Source organism: Struthio camelus, chromosome 3, assembly GCF_040807025.1.
Source record: "Struthio camelus isolate bStrCam1 chromosome 3, bStrCam1.hap1, whole genome shotgun sequence".
Taxonomy (NCBI): domain Eukaryota; kingdom Metazoa; phylum Chordata; class Aves; order Struthioniformes; family Struthionidae; genus Struthio; species Struthio camelus.
In genome coordinates this window covers 111240907-111257180 of record NC_090944.1, presented here as the reverse complement: position 1 = coordinate 111257180, position 16274 = coordinate 111240907, and the positions used below count along the sequence as shown (strand labels likewise).

General features: G+C 38.4%; 1 protein-coding gene across 1 annotated transcript in view; it reads left to right on the top strand.

The window, feature by feature from the left end:
• The window catches only part of LOC138066838 (uncharacterized), a 216296-nt gene that overhangs the window by 140583 nt on the left and 59439 nt on the right, over window positions 1-16274 (top strand). Inside the window, exon 5 of the mRNA XM_068939683.1 lies at window positions 10776-10856. Within this exon, the coding sequence (XP_068795784.1) occupies window positions 10776-10856 (81 nt within the window). The remainder of the gene's footprint in view (window positions 1-10775; window positions 10857-16274) is intronic.

Sequence of the window (16274 nt, the reverse complement as noted above, 5' to 3'; positions counted from 1 at the left end):
CTTTAATACATTCTTGTATCTAGGTGTCAACACACATGCCACTATAACCCAACTATTCATATTTCTAGGAAAGAAAAATGAGATTATTTTATGTATATACAAGATAATTTTTTTCCTCTGGCCATGTATTCTGTTGAGAAGTAGGTGGGGGGCAGGAAAAGTATTAAAAGGGTGGGGGTGGAAAATGTATTTTAACAGAAGAAAGAACATGCACAGTTATAGTCTCACAGCAAGAAATAAACACTGTAATCATAAACAAATGTAACCTTGAATACAGAAGACAGTGATTTTATTGTATTGACATATGGTGCTTGGGCAACAATGGGGGGTTTGTTCCTTTACATTAGTCAGGACACATTGGCAGGCAGGCCCTTTCTGTGGCCATTGCTTCCGGATAGCATGTGTCATAGCTTGGATTATAAAATGTCTAGGAATGTACAGACAAAAGTAAGGAAAAAGCTTGCTTTAAAAGGGGAGGGGGAAATCTCTTCAGCTTAAGGCCTGAATATGAATATGCTAAAATATAACACTAGAGATTAAAATAATATTAAGAAAATTCTTCCCTTTCATGAGGTACCTGCTCTACCTTTCACCTTTATTTAAATGGTTAGTTTTACATGCTGCAAAGAGTATTTATATGTGGTATCTTAAGGCATACCACACCATGGGTATTATTATACAAAACCGGCTTTGCAGATCTATGCAAACGGTGAAGAGGCAGTGTTTTTTTCAGACAGGTGATGTGGCGCTACACAATACCATGCCCTGTCCGAATGTGTCAGATTTCTGCTCTCAGTGCCACTAGCTTAGATTGCATCAGGTTCCTGACACAGATCATTTGGGATCATGTTTCTAAATCTGGATCTCAGTGAGACAGAGAGAAATTATTGTTTCTGATAACAGAAACTAGAAGCTACCTTGAAGGAGGGAGACCGTTTTTGTATGCTCAGGGACAGAATCTACATGGCACAAATAAGAGAAAGACAGTGCTACAGAAGAATGTCAGAAAAGTCATGGCCATCCAGAAGTTACCTACTTTTCAGTTAAGCACAATCAAGAAAATATTTGCAAGAGAATACTTGCTCTTTTTATTTCTTTCTGTTTCTATTCATTATATGCTAGCACTACTTTCAGGGTTTTGATAAATTGACTGTATTGTGGTTCGTACTGTAATATTTTACAGCTTCTTTCCTGTAGAATTTTCAGTCCGGCATATTTTTAGACAGGGAAAGAGTAGCAAAAAGGTGACATCAATTTCCTTTTATGGAAGGGGAGAACTGAGTCAAGTGAAATGACTTGACCAAGGTCCTGCAGAATATCTGTGCAGAACTAGGTGCTAAAGCAACCGAGTCCAGTCTAGTGCTTATTTAATGCACTGTTTGTATTTGCTTTAAAAGTATCTTCCAAATCTTCACTTGTTTGTTTAGCATTCAAATTAATTCTATATGAAAACTGTATTTTGTTGAGATTGGATTACAGTTGATTGCATTTACAGTAGATGCAAATGTAACATGACGCTAAGATCCTGTTTGGGTTTTTTGTTTGTTTGTTTTTAATTCTAACACCAGAACGCTTTTAGGGATAATTAAAAAAAAAAAAAAAAAGAAAAAAAGAAGAATTATACCATGCCAGTGCAAGGATAAAGAGGGGAACTATGTTATATCATTACAAGGAGAAAAGTGGAAGGCAGCATGTTTCTTTGCCTATAAAGTGTTTCCTTCTCTTCAATAGTATCCCGCAGTGGAACAACTCGTCCCATTTGAGACAGTGAAACTAAGGAAATTTTGTATACATTGACAACATAGGCAATGAATTCTGGGGCACATCTTCAATCCAGTAATACTTATTATTACCCCACGATAGATGTGGCCCAGATAGAATCATCTAAATGCTGATCTAAAATGTTGGTATTGCTGTTGTTAGGATCAGTCCCTGTCTCTTGCAGAGACACTTTTCTAGGATGGCAACCTCGCTGCAGCTCTTTCAGAGAGTCATGAACCTAGAGGGGGCCTCTGGAGGTGGAGACCGCCTGATTGTTGGATCAGCCAACTTGGAGCTATGCTTAGAGCAGCACTAACTTTGAAGATAGATCCAACTTCAGAGATAACTCACATTGCACAGGGCTGTGTCCAGCTGAGTTTTGAACATCTCCAAAGGTGGAGACTCCACAAGCTCTCTGGGTGCCTGTTGCAGCCTGTGACCACCCTCATGGTGAAAATTTTTTCCTAACGTCTAGTCGGAATTTCCTTTGCTGCAGCTTGTGCTTCTTTCCTTTCACTGTGCACCTGTAGAAAAAAGTCTGGCTGTGTCTTATTTAAAGCTACCCATTAAGTAGGTGAAGAAAAGCATAAGATCTCCCTTCACCTTCTCTTCTTAAGACTGAACAACCTCAGTTCTCTCTGCCTCTCCTCTTATGTTATGTGTTCCAAATCCCATCAAGTTAGCAGGCTAGTCCCTTCATCCAAAGCAAAAACTCAAATTACTTTGCAACAGATATGTCTCAGCTTTCAAGACCTCAGGGAAGGCCAGACACGTGGGGTAAGTTATTTCTATGTTGAAGGGAGATGTGTTGGCACAGACACAAGATACCTAGTTGTTAATGTAATTTTTGGCAGGTATTTTCACTCAAACAAGATTGTTAGATGCCAAAAGCAAAGTATAGTGTAACTTATAGTTCTCAGATGTGGCATCACAAACAGGCTTGTGTTCAAACCTTCAGTCAGCCTGTGTTGTCTTGACCCTTCTCCTACCACATGGCAATGTATATCTGAGAAGAGTTCAGTAAATAACAAGAGAAATAATTTTGAGTATTCCTGTGACTTCTGACTAGAATTTCAGTTTAGTTGTATGAATGCCCAGTTTTATTCTCTTTTAATAAACATTCAGAATATTTGAAAAAAATATACATATGGCTTGAATTTTTAGTGTGATTCTTCACTGATTTCCTAGATAAAATTGCTTCCAGCTTATAAAAATCCTTTCTGGGTCTTGTCTGTCACCAACTTTTATCTCACTTGCTCCATTGTAACCTGCTTTAATTGTAAACAAGGTTTCAAAGATGTTATGAGGGCAGATTGAATATCCAAACAGAGGAAACAAACCCTAATTGTGTAGCAAGTTTTAGTTTTTTGGTTTGTTTTTCTTCCTTACGGAGTAAAGTGGGCCTGTACTTGAATTAATTTAACTGCTTTGGAAAAACTTGATTTCGACATGTCTCACTGGTTATCTCAGTTATCTGTCTTTATTTCATGCTTTTATGGGGAGCGTGAAGGGGGAATGGAGCTAGGAAAGTGCTTTCTAAGCCAGTATGCTGACATTACACTTTGTTGGCTAAGGAGGACTGTGGAGATATCTTGTATGCTGTGTGTATAGCTCCAAACTATGGGAGGCCAACAGACTGTCGATGTTATGTGTGTCATTTAGCCACTTATTTGTAAATATCATTAACACTGTTGCTTATAATGGTCAGTAGGGATAAAGATGCTTTACTGTCTCTCTCTCTCTTGCAGTTAACAACCTAGTTGTCTTCAGAGTCAGTGATGCCCTAATATACAAGCACAGTCTGCTCTCTGGGGAGGAGAAATGAGGAAGTAATTAATCTGGGGAAATAAGCATGTGACATTTATTGCTCTGCCAACTCTCATAGCTTCTGCCTTCATGATGAAAACTAGTGGTTTGTACTTCTGATGGCACAGCTTGAGCAAAGATAGCAGGAGCTGTGTTTGGCATAACACTTGCGCATTCTGTTACGAGCCTCACTTGCACTGAGTTTGGGAACTTCTCTGATCCCCCAGATTCCTCCCTGCTAAAGCCGGTATGAGAAACCTCCCCAGTGTAGACAGGCAGCATATTACAGCTTTTTAAAAATCCACTTTACAAACTGTATCACTGCTGTGATGTTGACCATGCCATGAGTAAGTAATTTTTAATGACTTTAACAGAAGAGGCTTTTTCTTTGCTATTAGTAGTAGCATTGAAGATATTCATAGCAAATTTGTTTAGTCTAGGAGACACTCTGTTCAGGTACATTTAGGCACCAGAATTTAGTTTCTACCCATATTTAACTAATGGAACTTACGCTCTTCCACTTCCCATTTCCTAAGTGAAAATTAGCTATTTGGACCTTCTTTTTTACCTCGCTGGGGTTTCGTATAACAGACCACGGTGGCTGTTGTTATCACTGTTACTGCACAAACGTCTAGAACCCAGCAGAGCCTGGCACCAGGCTGGGTCCCAAACAAACATGAAGTTTGGACAAGTAAACAAGTTACTCTGAAGTTAATCTCTGTATGTGAATAAGTGCCAAGTAATTTGAGGTGACTTCAGTGAAATAATCAGCTAATGTCTCACCTGCAGTCCCTGCGTCCCAGAGCAATCCTTTTAACACCTGAAAAAGATGTTTTCTTTTGTTTTAAATATTGTCACATTGTACATTCCTGTTTAGTTTGTGATCTTTTTCTACCGTACTACAGCCTCATTACCTATTCTTCTGTGAGTACCTGTTATTTGATTTCTTCTTCTAAGTGTAATACTTCACAGTCATCCTTAATAAAGTTTAGCCTCTGGTTTTGGATGCATTAATTGTTCTAGCTATTTTTAATGACCTAATTATAATCCACTATTTGCATATTTGTCAAGAGTCCTGGAGGACGGGATTACGCCTGAATCTATGCTTGCAAAATCTGCTTGCTTGATTGCTATCTGCGCATTTTTTACCTGTCTTTTCTACTCGGCTGCTCAAATCATTCATTAAATTATTAAATAAGAAGTATTTCAGAACAGGTACTTGAAGGACTCTGTAACAAGTGGTTTGACAGTAAATCAGTAATAGATGCAATTTCACAGTGTTCTTTTTCAGTCCACTATGAACATGTTCTATGGTGTATACATTTCAACTATTTCTTTCATAAATTTTTGATAAAGTCATAAACAGCATGTCAGAAATCTTATTCAAGCTGAAATATATGCACCACTTTACTGTTATCTGCTAAGCCTGTTGCCCTTCAAAGAAGGAAATTCGGCTGATTTGCTTTGTTCAGCTACTGTTAATCACTGTTGTATTCCAATTCTTCAAAATTGATTGCTTAGTCATTTGTTCCAGAACCTTTCCAGGAATTAAGAGTGGTTTGCAGCTTCCTCAATCACTTCACGATTTTATCTCTTCCCTTCTCTTTCTTCTCCTTCTCCTCTCCCTTCTTCTTCTCCTCCTCCACCTCTTCCTTCTCCCTCTCCTTTTTCTCTCTGTCCTCCATAAGTTCTCAAAGATGATTTCCAATGATTCAAAGACTATTTTGACTACTAGTTCCTGCAGCAGTCAGGACTAGATTTCATGAAGCCTTGCTGAACTGGAGACATCTGTCTTACTTAAAAAATCTATTTTAGCTCTTTCTTAGTCAGTGTTTATTTTCCTTGGCACCCACAGAGAAGGAAAAGTCTTTCTTTTAATATCAGAATTGACTACTCCAATCCAGCTTCACAGGTCCAACATATGGAGTATCAAACAACTATAATTAATTGTCATTACCTTAAAGAGGGTGGATTTTATCCCATTTTAGAAGGAGAAATGAAGTGACTCGCCTAAGTGACTTGCCTGATCCTTTACAGCAAATCAGTGGCGAAGGAGTGACACACAGAAGTTTTTGACGCTGACTTCTGATATTTAGCACTCAGATGCCTCATCATGGGTCAGGACTCAGTTGTGCTAATCATTGTATAAGCAAGATAATCGTGTCCCAGTGCAGTTTATAGTCAAAACGTGTGACAGGAGGCAGGCAATAGAGACAGACAGACAAGAAAGCACAGGAAAACCCAGAAGTCAACAGTAGTCCGTAAGATAAGCAGTAAATCAGAATTTGGCCCTAAATTCTCCTCTCAACAGCATGCTATTTCCTAAAAGGACATCCCTTGAGTATATGAGATCAAAGGTTTTCTTGGTGATGTTGACTGTTCTTGAGATGAAGAAGCCTGAGTAAGTTCATGCCAATTAAACTGCAGTTATTGAATTTGACTCGTTGCAGTTTTCCTTCAATCATCCCTACAAACAAAATGAGTGTCTCAGGTTGTCCCTAGCCTCATTGCACACAACTTACAAGCTTGGTGTCCCATCAGACTTTCAAAGAGAACTAGAAATGTAGTATTACCCCACTATATTTGGAAAGAATTCACATGAGAATGTAATATTAGTAAAACATCTTTAGTCTCTGTATAAACTTCAGCATTCAAAGTCATAACCAGATCTAGAAGCAAGATCACATGGCCTTGTAACACCTGCTGCACATTTCTGCAGGCCGCTCTGTTGGCTTTATGCATTCTTCTGTTTTAGTTGTGCATTTTTTCTAGTTTCATTCAGGATTTGGTGATCTGAGAGGAACGTGTTGAGCTTGTACACACACAATGACTACACAGCAGGTGTTACTGTTCAGCCTCTGTTTTGTATTTAAAAGACTGTGAACGGTTTTGTGACTGTGCGGCATGATCTACAAGGTACAGGAATCCTGAGATAAATAAGAACACAAATATTTTATTGTTTACTTGACAGGTTAACCACATAACGTTTATTGTGCCTTTGCTGTCGTTTCAAACTGACAGGGAAAACAGCTTTTTACAAGGATTTATTTATCCGTTTCTGCTATACAGAAGTAAATATAGGGAGGCATCAGCTAGGTTTAAAGAGCCATCCTATCTCTAGCTTTTCCATGTTAGTGGGGACAAGGGAACTCTATCTGTTCACATTGGCAATATATGACTGAAAAGGTGAAGACTGCCAGTGAAGAGCTTCCTACTTATTGCTAGGAAGACAGATTAAGACATTTGAAGACACAGTTATTCATCATTTTAGGGGTGTATGTATTAGCTAGGGATGTCTGAATAGCATAGATGAATACATTCTTGGACAAGTCGGAGAGTTTGAAACATATATGGTGCTATGGTCTTTCTGACATCTGAAAGTCTGGAAGGCAGCTTACAGAGAAGTTAAGGATGTAAACAGTCACATGCAAATTGTTTTCCCAAATAAAATCTTAGGTTATATTCTTCAAAACAATGCTCATATTTTAAATAACTCCCTAAGACTTGAATATGCAGAAAATGCACAGGTATTAGACCAGAGGCTGGGTGTGCTTACATGATTTTTAGTGGATGTTTAGACATTCTAGATGCTGTATGTGTGGCTTTTGTATATGTACATATTATAGTGGTGTGAAAACTTTTCTTTAGCTGTGGATCAATTGAATCTTTAAATTGACCAAACCTTTTCAATTCCATGAAAACAGGTGGGACAAAAGATTTGATGTAAATACTAACTTCTGTAGCTTGTACACCTCCTTTGAAATAACAGCCATCGCCACTGATTTACAGAAATCAAACGGTCTTCAGAGTGGGGCCCTAGCCTGCAAATAAAAACTGAATATTCAGCCCTAAGCTTTTCTGTATGTGGGCATATCTACTGCTCACATTAAAAGCACAACCTTGCAAAGCTGTGTAACCCGCTATTTAGTTATGTCGACTCCACGCCTGATTGACTGATCATCTGACTCACAATAATTCTCAGCCTGGGAGTCTCACTCTTAAGCCTCATATGTTGACTTGTTCTTTGTGCTATAAAGTTCCTTGCTATGTTTTTGAAGACTTTGGCCATCACACATGAATATAGATAACCTTACTAATTAATGTAAGCCAACCCCTTTAGATATATTCATAAGAGGTTGCAGTGCCATACCTTATATGATCAAAGAAGTTATCCAAATCCTAAATTCTTACTTTCATTCGAGCACATGTATAACCTTCAACGTACTCAATTGTGTTTTAATTAGCTGTTGAAAGCAGTAAGTATTAAGCTCTGAAATTGATTATACATTTAAAAATTACTTGGGCTAATTAAATAATTTAGTTTCTACTCATTCCATTGGCTCTTTCTCTCCTTTTATTATTTTACACAGAAAAAAAAAACAAATCACTAAAATCACCCTCAGTGTAAGTGCAAGCCCATAGACTTTGCTCTGATCCCCAGTGTTGGATATTACTTTCAACTCAGACCTAATTAACATTGTATGTTCTTTATTGAAATCAGAGCATTTCTGCGTATTCTGTGTCAGAACAGATATTTGTCGTGTGCTGTCATTTTCAGAATACTGTTCTTGTCCATGTCTCTGCAATCCTTAATTTTAGGACGCTTCAAATTACACTAGAGACTCTTCTGACATCACAGAAAGCAGAGCCTTAATTTTCTCCTCTTTTCTGTCTAGTATAATTATACTGCTTTAAAAACTGTATGTGATTGGTTGCCTGCGCTCCAGTTTCCTAGAAGCATCACTTTCAAAACCAGTGGTGACACCCTCAGCAGAGAGTCCAAGACTTGAATGGGCATTGAGATTAAATGCCTTTTTCAGATGAGGTGTGAGTGACAACGATGCAGCGCAGCCGTATAGGGAAGGTGACTGCTACCAATGGCTCTGCTTCTGTCGCTAGCACAAGGTTTTCAGATCAGCGCAAGGTGTAGGCATGTGCTTAAATCCTCTTTGCACTTATAGTGGAAAAAGACTGTGCTTAACTGCTTTGTAGAAGAGGGCTTAGTTTAGTCATATGATTAAAATTAAACATTTGCTAAAGTGTTTCATTGAAGCAGTGCCTAAAACTACAATGAAAAAAAGTCAAACAAAATATCAAAGTAGAAATAGATAAGTGTTTAGGTTTAAAATATATTCAGAATAGGAACGATTCAGCATCGCATTTATAGCCAAGATTCTGCTTAGACATGTAGGCCTGCCGATCACGTTAATACTTCACTCAGAGAGGAGGGCCACCTACTTCACTGGGACTCCAAGGAATGATCCTAATATTAGCATTTTGGTACCTGGTTTGCTGAAGGTGCAGAAAGGTCAAGAGTTTGGTACAACCAGAGGAAGTATCTGAAACTAGATTTAAAACCCACTTATTATTCTCAACACTTTTCAGAGGTGGTATCCTACAATTTAAGGCCCTGTAAATCTGTACTACTGAAGTGAAGACATCAGAAGGACCACTTGTGGTAGTGAGGGAGGCTGTTGGATAATTTAATTTTAAATGCAGTTGTATAGTAAGAGCTTGCTTTTTTTCCTCCCCTATTCAGCCTTTGTCATCTTAGTGAGATCACTGGGATTCAGTGCTTTTAGCACCTCATTTATTAAGTTATTGGGATAGAATTACAGTTGGAAGTCTTCAAATGAATCATAGTTTGTTGCTAATATTTAGCAGAGGGAATGCTGTTTTGTGGTTTCACCCTTGGTCATTGACACTGAATGGATTTGTCTGGAATAATAAAGATGATTCTGTTAAAATGACCATATATTCACCATGAAATTTGATTTTCAGTGTGAGAATCTTTTGGGCAGGTTGATTTTAGAAACTGCTTTTGGCTACAGACACTGATTATGGCATAGATTTATTTAGTGTAGCTGAATACAGCAGTTAAGGCTACATAGTCTCTTAGAATGTATTTAAGGTAAGGAAATTATATATTGAGATTCTGAATGCACAGAGGTTGCATGATACTTAAGTGGGAGCAAATGAAACTTTTCTGCACAATTATAGTAAACCCAGCACAGACTTCTACAAGAGTTCCTGCCTTCCAGCTGCATGAGAAGTGCTGTAGCTAGAAATGATTCTTGAATTCCCTTTTTTATCTGAAAGACAAAGACAATTTAATTCTTAAAAGCAGCTAACTTCTGGTTTGTAGGAATACCTTAGCATTTGGGTACTCAGCTGAAAACACTTTTAAAGATCTAGGGATATGCTGTTTTCTGCCAAAACAGGCTCTTTTCTGTTGGTTCAAGTCTATCAGGCACAAACAGAAGTACCTTAGACCAGTACTGCAAGTGAGTGTCAAGTCTATAGGGTTAAAAATGGGACAACAAAATAAGTTACCTGATTCTATTTAAAATGTACCTGAAGCAGCATGGACAACTGCTTGAACTACTTGAGGGACACCTGGGTTTGCCATTAATCTATTGACCTCAGGCAAGGTGCTTCTCCTCTCTATTCTTCAATTCATGAAACAGAGATAACACTCAAGACCTTCTTTGTCACATGCTTTCAGATCTTCTGATGAAAGGAGCTTCACAGAAGCTAATAACAACCCTATTCACTGAGAATTTCCTATCATAGCAGCTTATTTTCAAGGTGAATACAAATAGATCCAGGAGTTCTGGAACCAGTAAGTCCGATTTCTGCTTTGAGGCTAGTTAGGTTTTAAGAAGGAACAAGCCTCAGCTGAAGTTTTTCCTGCAAGATAGACACTTCCTAAAAGGAAAATTCCTAAAAGGATTCTGAATGTCTGGTATATTATTTGCTTATTCTGACTCAGATAGAGTCTCTGTTCTTGGTTGGCTGCCTTTTTTCACAAATCTTGTAGAAATGTAGTCTTTGAACTCTTCATTCCTGTCAGCTCAGGTTGAGATTGACCTCCAAGTTCAAAAGTTGCTATGGGGGTGGGATGGATGGACAGAAAGTCTTATGTAGTGCAATTATGTAGGACTTGTTCCTTTAGGAAACCAGGGCAAAAGTCATGCTATGCTTCATTCCGTGTGCTTTGAAGATCAGTGAATGGAATTACCAAGACAGTATCTCCAAACTTGAAGCTATCTTTCTCCTAGAAAATTGGATAGGCTGCTGGCCAAAAGGGTGAAGGAATAAAATTCACAACACGAATGGGACTGCTTTGTGCATAGATATGGTAGGAAAGATACTAATTAGGGTCTTCGTCACTGCATAGTCTGATTCAGTACAACTTCTTGTTGCAGAGGAAGCAAGGGAAAGTTACACACACCACTCCTGGATTCAAACAGACTCTAGCTATCCAGAGAAGACTGAAAGAATATATGGTAAGCCTTAGAGGGGGCCACAAAAAGGAGAGGAATTCTATTTTCCCTCTTCATGGTGATTAGAACAAGTCTTAGGGTGCAACAGGAAAGAGTTAAGGCAAACTTTTTAGGAGAGAGAGAACCTTTTTAATGCAAAGGTCCAATGGATTGTACAGGGAACAAGTAGAACCTTTGTCATTTCATGTTTTTAAGAACAGGATTACACAAATATCTTTCAGAAAGGGCATAGGAATATCTGATGGACTAAGAGACTTCTTGAGCTCTATTCATACCACCTTTTCTTGAACGAGTGGTTCTTAAAACCATAATTCTTTTATAAAGCCCATGTGAAGTACAGCTATGTAATAATATAAATAAGCCCTTTTTTGCAATAGGCTGTAGCAGTTAAGTTTTGGTTAGCTGGAAACTGACTGAGCTGAAAATTTAGTTTCTGAAAAATTAAAAAGGAAATGGAAATAAAATGTCCCAGACATATTGCTGAGCCCTCAGAGGAGGGAGAACTTAAGTCTTTGAAAATTTGCCAAAGTTTGCCAATAGCAGCAGGACTTGAAAGCGGTATCAGTACCGTTCCTAAATGCTAGGGCGGTAAACACCAGCCAAGTCTGATATGCTAAATTCTCCAGAGCCTTTTACCTCACTCAGGTGGCTCTCAAGCAGAAAGAAGTTTCCCTTCCTTGGCTTCCATCATGAATCCTTGAACCCAATGCCATGTGAGATGATGAAGTACCGTCCCTAGCCTGTCCCCAGTTAGATAAAATAAGGTGTTGCCTAGTGAGCTACTATTCAGTATGAACTTGGACAATAGAACATGGCTAGTTCTGGACATCTGTAGTGCTGGACATCTAAGTGCTGGACATCTAAGGTCCAGATCCCATACTCTTACTCATACTTCCAGTCCTTATTTAATCTGTTCTGGAGTCAGGTGCTTGTTCAGCCCCTTAATAATTTCCTGAGATACTGACAAAAGAATCTAGCAGCTCCGAAGCTGGTTATAATACCTTTTTAAACACTCTTCAGTGGCACTGAATTTAGCAGCACAATTTGTGCACTTAGCACTGTATGCTGAACTTAGGTTGCACAGCATTTCACAGTTTCATTGTCTCCCTGTTGATGTTACAGCACGTTTTTCCAGTGATTTTAATAGACAGCTGTGGATAAATATCTAAACTGAAAGTTTTATCCAAAAAAGTGCCTGAAAAATAAGCCTTTAGTAAGCAATATTGTGTTTATTTTCCTCAAAAAACAATAGATACGTTTTTATCAGAAAACTGAAAATCAGACAAATGTTTAATGATGTTTTATGACATTTTCTGGTTTGCTTTCTAGTTAAGCAAACAGATTTTACTGTAAAAGGCCTCTAGTTTTCCAGTCAGCACAAGTTCCAGGCTTACAAAAGCACTTTCGCTTTGCAGAAAAGCAGTGTAAAGAGTCGCTTATAGTGAAATACTAACTTGTCACATTAAACTTACTGAACCAAGAAGGAAAAGAAACCCCAACAAATTCACAAACAGAGATGCTTGCAGTCTGCCTTGAACTCAGCAAGTATTATGAACAGTGACATTGCTGTCTTAATGTATTGCTGACAGAGCTGCTGTACTCATTAACCTTTGATGAAACAAGATGTCACTTTGTTCACATCAAATGTTCCTTGATGCTAGTGCCCAGAGACTGTTTTTGTTGCTGATGCAGACATCAGCTATTGTTGAAAACACTCTCTCTCCCTTCCAGTGTTTTACTGCCCATGAGGATTTATGGGTACTGATCGTTATCAATTTACAAATGCAGTCTGAAGCCAGGAGTATGTATTTAATTTCCGAGGCTTTTAATTATTTAATATTATTATTTAATTTAATGTGTAGCCATTTAGGTGTATATAAACATCTAAATATGTTACATTTTTGACATGCTATGGGATATTACCATGAAGTCAAGGATGCACTTGGGTGCTCTCATGATCTTTATTGAGGCTCCTGGAACCATCAGAAAAATATTTACAGCATTTAAATTGGTACATAGTAAAAACACATTGTAGTGGGAAGAGAGGCATTGAATTGTGAAGTAATTTGAGCAATCTCATAACTAAGTAGTGGCGCAGCCGGGATTAGACTTGAGGTCTCCTAACTCCTGATCCATTCTCTAGCCATTTATCTCCAGTGCCTTCTATTACCAACGTGAGGAACCTATCTCGTGATTCCGTGTGCACTACATGCCACATAGCCTACCAAGGAGATTCTGACCTGTCTTCTCTTATCTGGGAATGATTAATGCCTATAAGTGTTTTCTCTTCGTTTAGCCTATACTCTGATTGGTAAATCCATTCATTTTGCTATGTAATAAATAGGGGGAGCAGAGAAGCAAAAGGAAGAATGTTAGTTTCCTAGCAGAATATATAAATTGTCAGTACTGGAAGACCAAATCAGATAGATTAATTTCACATTCTCACTGTTGATTTGAGTTTGTTATTTTTTATGAGTAGGATAATATTTACAGATGGCCTACGATCACATTCTCTGCCATAGTCCTCTAGGTTTTTTCCTTGGTTAGGAGAGTTTGCAGTTTTTGCTTGTTATTTGTTTGGGTGGGTTTTTTTTGCACAATTGGGGTTGCAGTTGTTACAGTTATCATGCAGTTGTAACATCTTGAGAGATGGCTGAAGATAAGAGTGGGTATTTTAATTTACAAGTGTGCAGGCAAGAAGCGTCTGATCAGAGACCGGTGCTGGAATTCTAGCCAAAGCCAATCTCATGTCTCAGGTGTACTGAGCTTCCAAAGCTTTGTGGAATAAAATGACTCTAGAAGAAGTAGTCCTTAAGAACAAGATTTGAAGGAAGGAAAATTAAGTCACTTTGGAAAGGCAAGTTGTTTAAAGCAGAGGAGCAGTTGCAGACTCTTTCAGTGAGAGGAGAGGAGGCAGAGGTGTAAGTTAAAGAAAGTATCATTAAATGAGATACAGGCTGAAGTACTTTCCTAAGGATGTAGGAATTATTAGTATTATGTAGGTATTATTAGTTTGTCTAACACTGAGGTGCATCTGTCCCTTATTGAGTGATGAAAGCTCAGGAGATTGACCATCCACAGAAGACCAGCTTTACAGGATGAGCATGTGAAATTCACCCAATAGCTAACTTACATGAAATTTGACCGTCCCACTAAACAGCCACACAATGGAAAGTGCATCTGAGAACACTTATGGAATACGATCAAGCAGAGCTGATACACAGTCCTTGAAAGGTGGTAGTAAATACACTCGCTTAAAGACTTTCACCTGTTGCTTTAAATCATTCATACCCCACGGCACGTCTGCCAGCACTATGACCCCTGGCGCAGAGTGAAGAACATCAAAGAGAGAATGAACAGATCAAGTCTCAGGTAGGCGTTGCACCCTTGTTATGGATAAAAGAAGTGTCAGTAAGTTACAAAACAGGTGGAATTGGAATATTGTAACCCTGACATGTGTGACCCAGCAAATACAGGACTGAGCTATCTGTTCTTACAGAGTCATATAGAAGGCATTTAGAAAAGAACATTTAAAATAATTTTTGTTCCACTACTCCAAAGCCATGTGAAAACATGTAGCCTATCTAAGGCTAGCTTACTCAGAGAAAACGTCTCTTGATTTCAGTTTTTCGATTTGCAAGATGGAGAGGATTTACAAGCTCTGACACTACCCATAATCATAAATAAAAATAAGATTATTAGTTTAGTTTTTATGAATCAGGTTAATTTTTATGAGATGCGCCCCTGTGCCGTGTAACATCTCTGCTTTCTGCCACCAGGCTGCTTATGGTTAAGTATTTACTGTCAAGCACCGTTTACTGATGAAATGGCTGTTTTTTCTGGAAAAATACACACACTACTTCCCTTCTCTAAATATTCTTCATCTACTTTTAGGTACAACATGTACAGACTGATTTTAAAACAGTAGAAATTGCTCCCTGGAAGTGAACTGTAGTTAAAAAGGAAGACAAACATATTTACGATCAGAGCCAACTAACTAGTCTGCAGACATATGCTTCGGGTATCTAATATCAGGCCAGTTTCAGTAATGTTCATTTGACTATGTACTGTATAATCTGAAGTTATTGAACCAGAAAAATCTGTTACAAAATAGTGTATCATTTCTAGTAACTGCATCCTAACATATTAGATACTCAAGCTGGGAATGTGAATAAAAGCATTTTCACAAATCCTCTTCAGAGAAAACAGTTTGTAGGATATTTTTCCAAAGTAAGGGACATTTTGAGAGTTGAACAGATTCATGATAATATTGACAACAAGGCTATGATGATGGCCTCGTGGCTTTCAACGTTGTGTTAGACTCTACTGACTTCAGAGAGTTTTCTGTGTCATCCTTATACCAGACTGAGTCAATAGTGACTGTGATTCCAAAACTAGAACCATACTGAAGCCCCCACTGTGACAGCTATCTGCCCTCTTTGCTTATGTCATATTTACATCTTGCTTACGTTACTAACAAATTTATTGGCATATTTGTTTGGGCTTTTAATACATCAATGTCCTCAGCATTAAAATTCTATTGAGCAGGGAGGTGTTTGATTGGGGTGTTTTGTAGCAATTCAGTTATGACTTTGTGTCCCAAAGTGAACTTTGGGAGCGGATTTGGGTTGAAAAGCATCTTAGAAAAAATATTTTGCAGTCTCCTCAGAGTGATCAGAAACTGGCTTCACTGACTCAGAAAAGCTCTCTCTAATGGTCTTGTGTACTCGTCTGGGTTCTGTGATCCAGTGTGTACCACAGGAGTTCAGGTTTCATAGTGCCCTTGAGCAAAGTGTGCCTCTAAGATAAATAGCAGTCTGATAGTTGCACTGAAATGCAACACTGCATAGTTGCACTGACGTTATGGAGCTGAATAAATGCCAGGGGCATGTGGGCCTGGTGGAGACCTGGTGGTCTCTGCAGGGGAGTGAGCAAAGGCATTTTCTACCAGCTAAAGCACGTATCATTTTCATATTCAGCTCTAGACAGAGTCAATTACGGTAATCAGTGAATGTTTGGGTTGCTCTGGCCAGGTGTTCATCTGACAGGAACTGACAATGTTTTCTGGTAAGTTAGAAGTAAAAAGCATCTTTTTGAAATACTGTTGCTACCCAGTTATCCAAATTAAGGCTTCAAATCACTCTTTTGAAAGATGTCCTTCAGTGGCAGAGAAGACAACATCTTGACTGACGCTTGAGAATATTTGCCATTTTCAATCAGCATGACTTCAGTCTTTCCTGGGCCAATGTGATTCAAAGAGATCTTCCTTCCAGAATGAATTTCTGTTACCCACCTTAGTTTTTCTGGCCTAGCTTGGTATAAAAAAGTCTTAATATTAAGTAATGGTCTATAAGAGTGTTCAGGATATCTTTGTTAGATGATGTTGTGGGTACCATAGACCTTTGGTTTATGTGTATCAAG